This window comes from Artemia sp. Qi Xiang Cuo, chromosome 15 (genome assembly GCF_049724085.1).
Source record: "Artemia sp. Qi Xiang Cuo chromosome 15, ASM4972408v1, whole genome shotgun sequence".
Classification (NCBI taxonomy): domain Eukaryota; kingdom Metazoa; phylum Arthropoda; class Branchiopoda; order Anostraca; family Artemiidae; genus Artemia; species Artemia sp. Qi Xiang Cuo.
The window spans coordinates 6,439,459-6,452,878 of NC_142808.1; the positions used below are offsets into that span (position 1 = coordinate 6,439,459).

Below are 13,420 nucleotides of genomic sequence, written 5' to 3' on the forward strand. Positions count from 1 at the left end.
AAAGTGAAGGATGATTTATTTTGGGAGGAAGAATTATTGACAGTACTAAAAGTATTAAAAAGGCAGGGCGGTTGCCCCCTCACTATCCCCTAGCAAATTATGCTCCTGGTTTTAATGCCTCAATATTCATTAATTCTCATATCCATGCTAGTTAAAAAAAAATTGATGCAATATTTTACACGAAGTTAATTTTCCGTCGTTTCAGCAGTTAATTCGCTCTCACATGGAAGGAAAAAAAAAATTATTTACACTATTTACAGTTTTTTTCAAAGCAGGAGCGTACTCTAAATAAAAAAAGTTCTCATTTAATAGAAGAAGCATAAGAGAGAAAGGCTTTTCAATTATCAGACCAAAAATGGAAAAAATAAAAGGTTTGGACTCATGGAAAAGAAAGCTATTGTTATTTACTCATTTACCAATAATTTCCCAATGAGGAGTGCTGCTGAGGTCCAACTTGTACAGAAGATATCCCCATGGTACATAGCCTACAGACTTTCCATCCACTGACTCCTAATCAACCTTTGGTTGATGAACTCAACATGAAGTACATGACCATGTTTGAAAGTGTTGAAAAGCAGATATCTAATCTAACCCAGGTTGTAACATCTATTTGCAAACTGATTTTTCAGTTAACACCAAAACATTTTCCAAATTCAGTCTGTAGCCTGAGTAACTCAGTTGAAAAGGTTAGGGGGTAAATTTTTACCAAATCATATTATTGAGTTAGGAATAACATGAATACACCATTCAATGCATTTTTTATGCTGATTACAAATATAATAATCATTTCTATTGGAAATGAATTTCAGCCCCCCCCCAACCTAACCCCCCCCCCCATATGTGCAAATATATATCCTGAATTGACATATAGGCCTATAGGGGGGGGGGGGCTAAGATTCAGGTCAATATATACCAAATCATATTATTGAGTTTCAAATAAAGTGAATACACCATTCGATGCCTTTTTTATGCTGATTACAAATATAATAAGCATTTCTATTGGAAATGAATTTCAGCCCCCCCTCCTATATAGGCTATACCTAACCTAACCTAACCCTGAATTGGCATATATAGGGGGGGGGGGGGCTGAAATTCATTTCCAATAGAAATGCTTATTATATTTGTAATCAGCATAAAAAAAGGCGTCGAATGGTGTATTCACTTTAGTCCTAACTCAATAATATGATTTGGTATATATTGACCAAAATTCATTTCCGATAGAAATGATTATTATATTGTTGTATTCAGCATATAAAAAGGCATCAAATGGTATAGAATAGGCATATTCACTTTATTTGAAACTCAATAATATGATTTGGTAAAAATTTACTGGTTAGGGTAGGAAAATGGGACTTTTAGTAATGAATCCACAGCCTAAAACTTGCTCTGGAAAGGTATTACCAAGTTTCTATGTTAACCCTATCCTGGTTCCTGATTTATAAATCTTAGAAATTTCCCCACTTGACAGGTCTTTAGCCTACCTATTGAAATTTTGACTAAACAAACTTTTACCTTAATTTTTAGTTATCACTTTGTTTTTCTCTGATTTAATTCTGAAAATACAATCTACCTGTTCGGCCTATAATAAGTAGAATTTTAAGTCATATTGATAGGGGTTTTCGAAATGTAGGAAATGTATCTACAGATCTTATAAACCTTATAAATTGAGAACAGCCAAAGTTGTGAAGCTGAAAACAGTTATGTTGTAGGCTAGCTACTTCATTTAAGCAAAAGGTCTATTTTGTAAAATTTCAATCTTATAACACAGTGATTATAAAGGGCATCAAAGCTCACTGTCCTCTAGAGAGTGAAGAAGTGGAGATAGGTAGGTTACTTCAAAATACCCTCCCAGGGCATAGGGTACTTAGTCTGTAGACCCATCCCTGAAAGTTTCATTTCCCTAACCTAACCCCTTTCCAAGATAGCAAAAAGTAGCTAAACTATAATTTTTCCAAAGGTTCAAGCCTTCCCACTATGTCAGCAGGTATCAGCAGCCCTGTCAAAGCAGAAAGGAAATGTAAAGGAAAGGAATCTATGGGCCTACCTATCCCAGAAGGTGCTATAACTAGGCTACAGAGACCTAGGTTAGCCCCTTCTCAGACAAATGACTAGTATCTCTCCATCATTCTTCTTGAATTTGGGATGGATGACTAAGCACAAGCTTATTAAGTAATTTGGTTAAGACAATTGGTTTGGTTCATTTGGTCATTTTTTTTTTCATTTCCTGCATGTTTTATTTTAGAGTTGTCTTATTTGTATTTTATTTGTTCATATTTTTATGTCTGGATATAGGTGACAGGTTACAAGTTATTTATATTACTGAGTTGTATACACATTATAATTGCTGTTTGATAAAGCAAAATTGCATTATTTTGGTTCATGTTTACAAATGTTGGCACTTGTTGCTGGTGAATAACCCCTACAAATAGAAAAATAAGTGGTAGATGGTCTCATATTATTTAAATCTTTCAGGCCCTGACAACCCCTCTCATATTATTTTATTTTAGAGTTATTCTATTTACTATTTTACTTGTTTTTATAATCCTTATTTTATCTGCTTAAATTTTTATATCTGGAAGTATATGAAAGGTTATATTTTATAACTGTATTATTTATTACAATTGTGTTGTATATGAATTTTTGCTGTATGATGAAGCATAGTTGCATTCTTTTGATTCTTGTTTTTCAATGCAGGCAATTGCTGCAGGTGAATAATTCCCTACCAATAGCAAGTTAAGTGATACATAATCTAGTTCAGTGAATATTGACTGAAGTGATACCCAAGCAAGCTAGTGATTACCAAAGGTAAAGATAAATCAAGTGATTCAAATGCATATGACCTATTGGACAAACCCCAAACCACAACAACATCAGGCTAAAAATTGAAAAAATAAAAGATTTGGACAGGGAAAACTGTCTAAATTTCAGATTAGGGGTTTTTGTTAATCTTGAGAGGTCAAATTTTTAGGAAGTGACTCTCCCAAAGGAGACATGCCAGAATGAAAAGAGAGACATTTTAGATTGCTAACTTGGTAAATTTGAAGTTTTCAACATAATTTGGCTAGGATGAAACTGATGTATCACTTGATGTCTCTTCTTGTGCTATTTTATAATTCAATAAAGGTTTCTATTGCAAATTCCATTTTGAGTCCTTAATAGGGCCCCAAAAGGTAAAACAGTCCATAGTAACCAAAAATTTAAAAACATTTTTCTAAAAAAACTGGAAAGAATTTTCATTTGTTGCTGATTAAGGAATGGTTATTTTTATTAATCTTAATAGTGTAATGTTATTTTGAAAACAAATTTGTAGGAATTTTTAAAAAGGGCATGCAACTCCTTGAAGACAACATCACAGCAAAACTGGAATCATTTTTGAGGTTTTGTTTTTGAAATTACATTTTACTATTAAGGTTAAGGAAAATAAAATTACCATTCTTGAGCCATCTACAAATGACAATTCTTTTTCAAAAGCCAGTTTTTTTTAATATGTTTTAAACTTCTGGTTACTATGGGCTGTTTGAGCCCTTTAAGGTTTCAAAATGTAATTTCCCCCTGAAGCAATTATTGAATTATGAAAGAGCATAAAAAAGGCATCAAGTGATATATTTAATCCTCGCTAAATTATTTTGTAAACTGCAAATTTGCCAATAGCCTTAGGTTATATAGCCGAACAAACTAAAAAAGTCAAATAATAGGTAGGCTATGGGTTAGTGTAGACTTAGGCCTACTCAAAAGAAAGCACTATAAAGTTATAGAAATAACTTTAAGAAATCCTAGAATACTTACTTATATTATTCCTAGAAGTGCTTCATTTTATTTTACCCTTCCCCTCTTTGCAAATATATATCCCAAATTATATATAATCTGTGAAGTTTACCATATGTTTCTTTTCTTGAAATTGATTTAACATTAAACTTGCCCAGCAAGGGGGGGGGTCTAAATGCAGTAGTCTTCCCTCAAGTGGGCTGCTGTATAGATAGTCTCCCACTCTGGGATATGACTCATCTAGAGGACTCTTCCTGTCCTGTTTACATGTTCTTCAGAGTATGTTTTTTGGTCTTCCTTGGTGATGGTGCCTTCTTGTTGCCAGTAGAGGAGCATTTTAGGAAGTCTATGATCTGGTATACAGAGGATATGTCCAAGTGTCACCATCTTTCTTGCCTCACAACAGAGGTGATGTCTGGTTGGCATCTGTGAGTCATGGATCTGGAGGTTGCTGACTTGGTCTTTCCAGTTGGTCCTTAGAATTCAGCAAATACCATTATTTTCAAATGCAGTAAAATTTTTCTCCTGTTCTACAGTTTACTTCAGGCATTCCTTAGAGTAACTGAGAACAGACAAACATTATTTGGGAACAGTGTGAGTTTTAGCTTCTGTGAGTATACTGTGGATTTCCAGACTGGTAGAATTCTCTGAAATGCTGTACTGGCTAGGGCTATTCTTGTGTGTAATTCCTTTTCAGAGTTGCCACTGGAGGTTACTGTACTGCCTAAATACTTGAAAAATGTCATCTGCTAAATATCTATCTCCTAGTTAGATTCCCATGGATAGACTCTTAAGTGACAAAGCTCTATTCTTTGGAGAGCTGAAATGTAGTCTGAAATGTTCAGCTTTCTTTGTGAGTTTGTTTAGGAATTTCTGGAGCCTTTGCTTATTGGCTTCTATGAGCCCAACATCATCAGCAAAATCAATGTCCTGGAAAATCTTTCCTGCAATTTTGATGGTGTGTCAATTTAACTGTCTAAAGATATAGTCTACAAATAGGACAAAGTGAAAAGTGACAGGACACTTCTTCACTTTATGCCAGTCATCACTTTGAAGTAGTGCATGTTGCCATTTGGGATTTTAACACAGTGTTAGAACACAGCATTGTACATGACAACTACTAGATAGACTAGCTTCTTGGGAATGCAGTAGAACTGTAAGACTCTCCACCAGGTTTGACAATTCACTGAATCAAACAATTATTCAAAGTTCACAAAGAGTATATAAGCATTGTCTCTACTCATTAGATTTCTCCAGCATTATGTACAGAGTAAAGGGCTGGGCACATGTGGCTGATTTTGGGAACTGATTTCCAAATCAGCACAGATTTAAAAAGAAATCAGTGTCAATTTGAGCTTGAAAAATTTTCTAGTTTTTGGTGATAAAAGTGAGAAGAAAGATAGCCAAATGGCCAAGGTTAGTCTCAGGCTTGATTTGATCATTTCTGCTAAAATGTGTCTGTATCAGAAGCCTTCCCAGTTTTCTTTTGTTTTTTTCTCTTCTGAGAATATCTCATTGGCTGATGGCTTGCTGTCACTGATGCTGAGACTGAAGACAGGTTGATCTGGTATATCAGTTGGAACTAAAGGTGCAGGGTAAATCAATACACTTTCAAAATAACTAGCTCATTCCTTTTGTTCTTCCACATCTGTCAGGAGTCTCCTTCCTTCATTCTTTCCTAGGCTTTCATGTAAAATTGATTTGCGTACTCTTTCTTTGGTAAGGTGAGGCCTAGCTTTTTCATTCATATATTGCCATCTGTTGGCACTTTTCTTTACTTTTTATCAGCTTCTCTATATGCCAAGCATACACATTTTCAGAATGGTAGTGTTTGTGTTGAAGTAAGCCTAACTTTACAGCAATGCCTTATAAAAGATTCTTACTTTATAACATACAGCATATTTTTATTAATCAGATTATCATGGCACCTTCTAGCTTATTAATATTCAAATTTTGCACTACAAGCTAAAGCAGTAAATGTTAAAAATGGTAGCTCTCCCAAAGGAGTCATGCTATAACAAAATGAAAGACATTTTATGTTGCTAATTTATGATTTTGGCAATTCATTCCTAGCCCCCCCTTCTAATGGTTTTGTATAGCCCTAGGCTATAAAAAAAAACTAACATAAAAAACAGTGAAATTCCTGGTTTGAGATACTCACCATATTTACATTAATCAAATTATCATATTTCTGTCTATTCTTATTTACAATTATAACTCATTTACAACTGTCATTTTTTCCTATATTTAGCATGGTTTCTCAGGCTAAGTTAGTCTGAGTATTGTGGATACACACAATGTAACCAGTTTTACAACTGGTTACAGAAAGAACAACAAACTAATATGTTTATTTTATGTATCACTATTGTTCTGGAGAGTCACTGTCTGTAACTTTACTGCTCAATCTTTCTGTGTTGGGGTCATCATGAATTTTTAGTTAATTTAAAATAGTATATTGTATCCAAATTTCAGCACAATCTCACAGCTAAATCTTGGGTCTACTTAGAGTTACAGATCACAGGCAGCACAATAGTCCTGCCTAAGTAAAGAACAATGTATTATTATTATTTTTTTTATTTTTGGTTTAGACCAGGGCACTTTGTATCAAAGGAGTTGTCATAGAAACTTTGAAAAGGGCTCATTTGATGGGAAATTGGAAGGGCTTGTGCCCTTTTTAATAGCCAAAAGGGATTTGAGGGCAACTAACACCCCTTCCATGCCCACCATTTCCCCAAACACATCCAATAAAAATTTTGAGATAGCCATTTTGTTCAACTTAGTAGATTTCCAGATGGAAATTATGTTTTTAAGGAGGACACTCCCCCCACAGCCCTCAGGGCAAGGGCTATAATTTATGCCCTGGGGGTATATAAGCTTTTTTTATAGAAAGTATTGTTGTAGAAACTTCAAAAAGGGATTATTTGATTGGAAATTGAAAGGGCTTGTGGCCTTTTTAATAGTCAAAAGTGATTGGAGAACAACTAACCCCTCTCTCATGCCCACCATTTCCCCAAACACATCCAATCAAAATTTTGAGATAGACATTGTGTTCAAGATAGTTGAAAGATCTGGAAATTTTGTTTTTGAGGAGGACATTCCCCCCACAGCCCTCGGGGCAAGGGTTGTAAGTTATGCCCTGGAGGCATATAAGGTTTTTATAGAAAGCATTGTTGTAAAAACTTCAAAAAGGGCTCATTTGATTGGAAATTGAAAGGGCTGTTTGTTTGTTTGTTTGAGGTTTGACGCGTTCGACGATATGCGTTTGTATCACTCAATTGTTCAGTGCCTTCTGTAATCACTAGCTTGCTTGGGTGTCACTTGGTCAATAGTCACTGAACCTGATCATACATCACTTATCTTGCTATTGTTTGGGAGTAATTCACCTGCAGCAACTGCCTGCATTGAAAAACAAGAATCAAAATAATGCAACTAGGCTTTGTCATACAGTAATTAAAATACATATACAACACAATTATAATAAATAATACATTTTTACATGATAACATGTTACATACCTCCATATATAGAAAATTAATCAGATAAAATATGAAAGGATAGATAAGGATAATACAAATAAAATAGAAAAAGGATTACTCTAAAATAAAATAACATGGGAGGGGCATCATGGCCAACAAGATTAAAATAATATGTAGCCATCTACCATTTGTCTTGCTTATTTTAGGGGTTAATCTCCATCAGCACCTTCCATCAAATATAAACAGGAACCATAATGATGCAAATACCATATCAAACAGCAGATACAATTTTTATACAAGTCAAATATAATAAATAATACATTTAACCTGTCACCTAGATCAAATTATAAACAAATAAGGCAACTCTAAAAAAGGAAGTATGCAGAAAAAAAAATTAAAATAAGAAAAATAAAAAAATAAAAATTTATTTAGGGAATGAACCAAACCAGTAGTCTTAACCAAATTACTTCCTAAGTTTGTGCTTAGTCAACCATGTCAAACCCAACAGAAAACAATTGAGAGATAACTAGTCAGTTGTCTGAGAAGGCGCCAACCTAGGTCTGACCCTAGGTTATATTGTAGCACCTTCTGGGCTGGGTACAGACACCTTTCCTTAACGTTTCCTTTCTGCTTTGCCAGGGCTGCTGGTATCTGCTGACATTGTGGGAAGGAATGAAACTTCTCTATTTAGGTTTTCAACTGACTTTTTTAGGCTACTTATTAGGTTTTCAATTGACTTATTTAGGCTATTTAGGTCAGGACTGCTGGTATCTGCTGACATTGTGGGAAGGAATGAACCTTCTCTATTTAGGTTTTCAAGTGACTGATTTAGGCTACATACTGCATTTTGAAAAAGTCTTGGGGCTAACTTAGAAAGCAGTTCACAAATAGATGTAATAACCTGAGTTAGATCAGAGATCTGCTTTGCAACACCTTCAAACATGGCCATGTACCTCATGCTGAGTTCCTCAGCTGGAGGTTGATTAGGAGTCAGTGGAGGGAAAGAGTCTGTGTGTACTATGGGGATGTGTTCTGTATGTTTAGGAAGTCCTTTCTTCAAGACCTCAGCAGCAGTCCTCATGGGGACATTATTGGTGAAAGAGTAACTTACAATTGCTTTCTTCTCTATGAATACTGGGCACTTACAGCATGGTTACCATTGCAGTTAGGGTACTTGAGTACCTGATCTTGCTTTACTGTTTTAGAATGGGGGCATTCATCAAGGGTGTGTTGTCCACTACAAAGTAGACATCTTCTGCCTCTGTGGCAACTTGAGGCCATGTTACCAAAACCTTGGCAATTGAAACACTGAATTGCCTGGGGGATAAACTGCTTAACTGTGTACCTTGCACCCCAAACAGAGATTTTCAGAGGGAACTGAACATCCTGATTAAAGGTGCAAACCAAAGGGATAATTGATGGGATTGAATTTTTGTAGGCCAATGTCACTTGTTGTATTCTTTCATCAACTTGGGCCTTCTTGACAAAATCATCCAGACGGGTGACATCCTCACATGGGATAGTTACTTTACCTCTTCTGTTTCTGATTAAAGCAGGGTTAGAGCTAGGACCAAGCACAAACTTTACCTTATGGTACATCCTTTTACAGCTATATCTGAAATAGAAAGTATAGCAGCAGCTACTGACTGGTTCACAGCTATTATGATAATGGAGCCATCTGGTCCAAGTCTTTCTAACATTGAACCATAATAGCCCCTGCACTCATGATTTCAGAGATGTTGAAAGTTTTTTGGCAATGACTGTTCTATAACCCAATGTCAACAGCCTAGGCCTACTTTAATTAGGATCTTCAACACCTAAAGCCAAAATCCTTACACTAGAGTTATTGGTGTCAGAGGTGACAGGACTACTAATCATCCTGTCAGTCATTACAAATAAAACCCCAAAGGGCTAAAGCAAATTAAACAACAACATTACATCACAAAAAGGAAATAAATTGTCAAATAAATACAGCAATTAGGCTACAAGCAGAGGGGGCCCTCAGTCAATAATAAATTAAGCAAACAATAGTAAGTCAAAAGCAGGCACAGCACTAAGTTTCAAAGCAGGGTATAAAAAGGTTTGATAAACACTTTCAAGCAATTGGGAGTTGCAATATGCAGGAATCTGAGAGAGTTTGCAGCAAGCACATTAACAGTCAAAACAAGCCATAGGCCAAAAAATGCACAACAAAGTGAGTGTACATGCGTCAGGGACCCCAAAGGGCAGAGCCCCTTGTGTTTTAATCAACAAACCATGGCACAGAGCTATCCCTACTAGGGAAATAGCAATTATGAATATATATATTGATCATTTCAATTTCAATTCGTCTTTTATATTTTTATCTATCACTTATCATCTAAAAAGTATTAGACTCTTGAAAGGGCTAGTACCCTTTTTAATAGTCGAAAGTAATCGGAAGGCAACTAACCCCCTCTCACGTCCATCATTTCCCCAAACACATGCAATAAAAATTTTGAGATAGCCTTTTTGTTCGATGTAGGTAAAAGTTCCGGAAATTAGGTCTTTCAGGATGATAACCCCCTTCAGAGCCCTCAGGGCAAGGGTTTTTAGCTATGGCCCAGGAGTATATAAGGTTTTTATAGAAAGCATTAATGTAGAAACTTCAAAAAAGCTCATTTGATTAGAAATTGAAAGGGCTAGTGCCATTTTTAATGGTCAAAAGTGATTGGAGAGCAACTAACCCCCATCTCATGCCCACCATTTCCCCAAACACATCCAATCAAAATTTTGAGATAGGCATTTTGTTCAATGTAGTTGGAAATTCTCGAAATTATGTCTTTGAGCATGATAAACCACCCAAACCCCTCAGGGCAAGGACTGTAAGTTATGCCCTGGGGGCATATAAGGTTTTTTTTTTTATAGAAAGTCTTAAACTCAAAACAAGCAGAAATTTATCTGAGTAAGGTTCTAAACCCTATGCTTTCTAAAAGCCGGAATATAATTTGTACTTTACTGAAAAAATTCTTTTAAATGTTTTCACTTATAACTTTAAGAAATTAAAAATTAATTAAGATCTTAAGGAATAAATATCAGCATATGTATATTAAACTGACAATGCGCATTTTTTTTTAGTAAATTCATTTGGATTTTTTTTAGTAAAGTACAAATTATATTCTGGCTTTTAGAAAGCATAAGGTTTGGAGCACTACTGATATTAATTTTTGCTTGTTATGAGTTTGACTTGTTTAAGTTCCTGTCTTTTTTGGGCTTCATTTACTTGTTAGTTTTAGTTTGTGGTAATTTTTTGCTTGGTAGATTATTTGACTCTATTTTTGTTCATTTTTGGTTTAATGGAGTTCTTTTTTTTTTTTTAAAAGCTTATTTTGTGCAAAAAGTTATTTTGATTAATTCTACAACAGATCAATCAATAAAAGAAAAAAAACAATTATATTATGAGGACTATATATGTGTCCATGGCGGGGTAGAATGCATGGTCTGGGTAACAATTATCATGTTGAATAGGAGCATAAAATATGTAATCTAAATGACACCATTTTTTTATGTTAGTTTTGTATGTACCCTAGGGATGCATAGGGGACACAATATGAATGATCACAAATGTAACTTTAACCATAAAAGAGTATGAGCATAAAAATGTTAAAGCTGTAGAATAGCAGCTCTCCAGAAGGGGGAATGCTAGGACAAAAAAACAACAACACATTTTTAGATTGCTAATTTTATATTCATTTTCATGGTTTTACCTTAATTACCTTGATTCGCACTTTGGAGCGATTAAGGTCCATACAGGATCTGTTGTGCTCCGGGTCAATAATGGCAAAATTTCGTCTCTTTGTTAGGGCCCAGTTACACGCCATAAGAGAGATCTGCAGGAGAGATACAAATTAACCCGGAAGCGGCATCAGCCTCCTAGCAAGACACTCATTATGATGTAGTTGGCATCAGTCGGTAATTGAGTGGGACGGACAGTCCAACTCATATTTCCATGGCTTGTCATTCCATTCTTTGTCCAGTCTAGACTTGAAGGACGCAGCCGTGGGTGCAGTCGCCGTTTCAGCTTGAAGGCTATTCCAATCGTTGACAACACGCTTGGAGAAGAAGTGTTGCCGCGTTCGTGTATTGACAGAACGTTTTGACAGCTTTTGTGAGTGTCCTCTTGTATGGTGCTGACTTGAATGTTTGGTAAAAAGGGGGTTATTTGGTTGTGCGTTATACTTGTAGGTCAGCATCATATCACAATGGTGGCGTCTGAAGACGAGTGTTGGCAGCTGCATGCGTTCCAGTCTCTTGTTGTATGGGAGATCTTGTGGGCCAGCTAAGCACTTTGTGGCATGCCTCTGAACTCCTTCGATTAGACTGGTATCATTCTTATAGGAAGAGGAGGTGAGACATGTACCAAAATCCAAAACAGGCCTAACTATAGCCTTGTAGAGCCTTAGAAAAACTGTACAGGAACGGCTGGTTATTGTGCATTTGAGGAGACCAAGGCTTGAATTTGCTTTTGAAACTGCTTGTTGCCAGTGGCTGTGGAACTTCAATTGTTCATCTATCAGCGCTCCTAGATCTCTTTCTTTGGGACTTGTCTTTAGTACTAAGTCAGTCAGTGAATTGGGATTAGACATGTTGTACTGGTGACAGGGATTGTTGCTTCCAAAGTGAAGGACACTACACTTTGATGTGTTGAATTCGAGTAGCCAATCTTGTGCCCATGTTTGGATTCTACGAAGGTCACGCTGTAGAATTTGTTGATTTGCAGGCCCGAAAAGCTTGGAGTTGTCGGCATAGAGAGTGATGTAGTTTTCTGTTCCGTTCACCATATCGTTGATGTATATGAGGAGTAAGATCGGACCCAAAACAGTACCTTGGGGGACTCTGCTTACAACATCACATGGTTTGAAGAAAACCTTGTCGCCATTAGCTGTGAAGAGTCGAGCCTGCTGAGTCTGACCAGTCAAAAAGTGCATGACCCAAACGATCACGTCCGCGTGGGTACCTGCTGCCGAAAGTTTCAATCTGAGATGGTTGTGTGGTACCTTGTCAAAACCCTTGGCTAGGTCCAGTAAAATCAGGTCCACAGGGATTCCTTTCTCCAAGTGATCTGTTATGGTGCTGTATGTCTCAAGGAGATTGGTCTCAACCGATTTTCCTGGCTGAAAGCGGTGCTGGTTGGGGAAAGTATATTATTGGTACAGAGATGTGTCAGAATCTCATCATTCACAATCCGCTCAAGGGTTTTCGCCACTGCTGAGGTCAGACTGATGGGTCTATAGTTTTTGGCTTTGATGCAGTCACCTTTCTTGAGTATTGGGGTGACATGGGTCAGCTGCCAGTCTATGGGTACCTTTTTGGAGTCAAGCAACAGTTGGAATATATTGTATAGTTTCAATGAATCACATAAGTGCTTTTTTTTTATTTTCATTTCTGTTTCTAAATCATTTTTGATACTATAAATTTATTCAAGAAATTTTAGATTGCTAGTTTTTATGCTTATTTTCATGTTTTGAGTTAGGTAAATGAAACTCATGAATGAGTTCTGAGCCTTCATGATCCATTGGGAAGTTATTTTGTATTAGGGTAAGATGCCCAGTAGTCATACAGCTAATTATTATTTCAGAGGCAACACTGTAGCATTGCCTATAGTAAAGGCCATATGGCTCCAATGTTTTATTATTATTTTATTTTTTTCCCCGAGGCGCTTCATATGGAAGGTGTCATCGTAGAAACTTCAAAGGGGACTCATTTGATTGGAAATTGAGAGTTCTAGTGCCCTTTTTAGTAGTCGAAAATGATTGGAGGGCAATTAGCCCTCCCCCGACGTCCATCATTCCCCCAAACACATCCAATCAAAACTTTTAGATAGCCATTTTGTTCAGCATAGTTGATTTCTACATAGAAAATATATTTTTTTGGAGGACACTCCCCCACAACCCTCAGGGCAAGAGTTTTAAGTTATGCCCTGGGGGTATATAAGGTTTTTATAGAAGGCGTTGTTGTAGAAACTTCAAAAAAGGCTCATTCGATTTTAAATTCATAGGGATAGTGCCCTTTTTAATTTTCTAAATTTATTGTTTGGAGCCTAGCCCCCCCCCCACGCCCATCATTTCCCCAAACACATCCAATCAAAATTTTGAGATAGCCATTTTGTTCAGCATAGTTGATTTCCACATAGAAAACATGTTTTTGAAGAGGACAATCCC

General features: G+C 36.3%; 1 protein-coding gene across 1 annotated transcript in view; it reads left to right on the forward strand.

Moving 5' to 3' along the window:
- Positions 1-247: 247 nt before the first annotated feature.
- LOC148943268 (isocitrate dehydrogenase [NADP] cytoplasmic-like) overlaps positions 248-13,420 on the forward strand; it is a 69,218-nt gene continuing 56,045 nt past the window's right edge. The window contains exon 1 of the mRNA XM_089101071.1: positions 248-371. Within this exon, the coding sequence (XP_088957197.1) occupies positions 356-371 (16 nt within the window). The 5' untranslated portion in view covers positions 248-355. The remainder of the gene's footprint in view (positions 372-13,420) is intronic.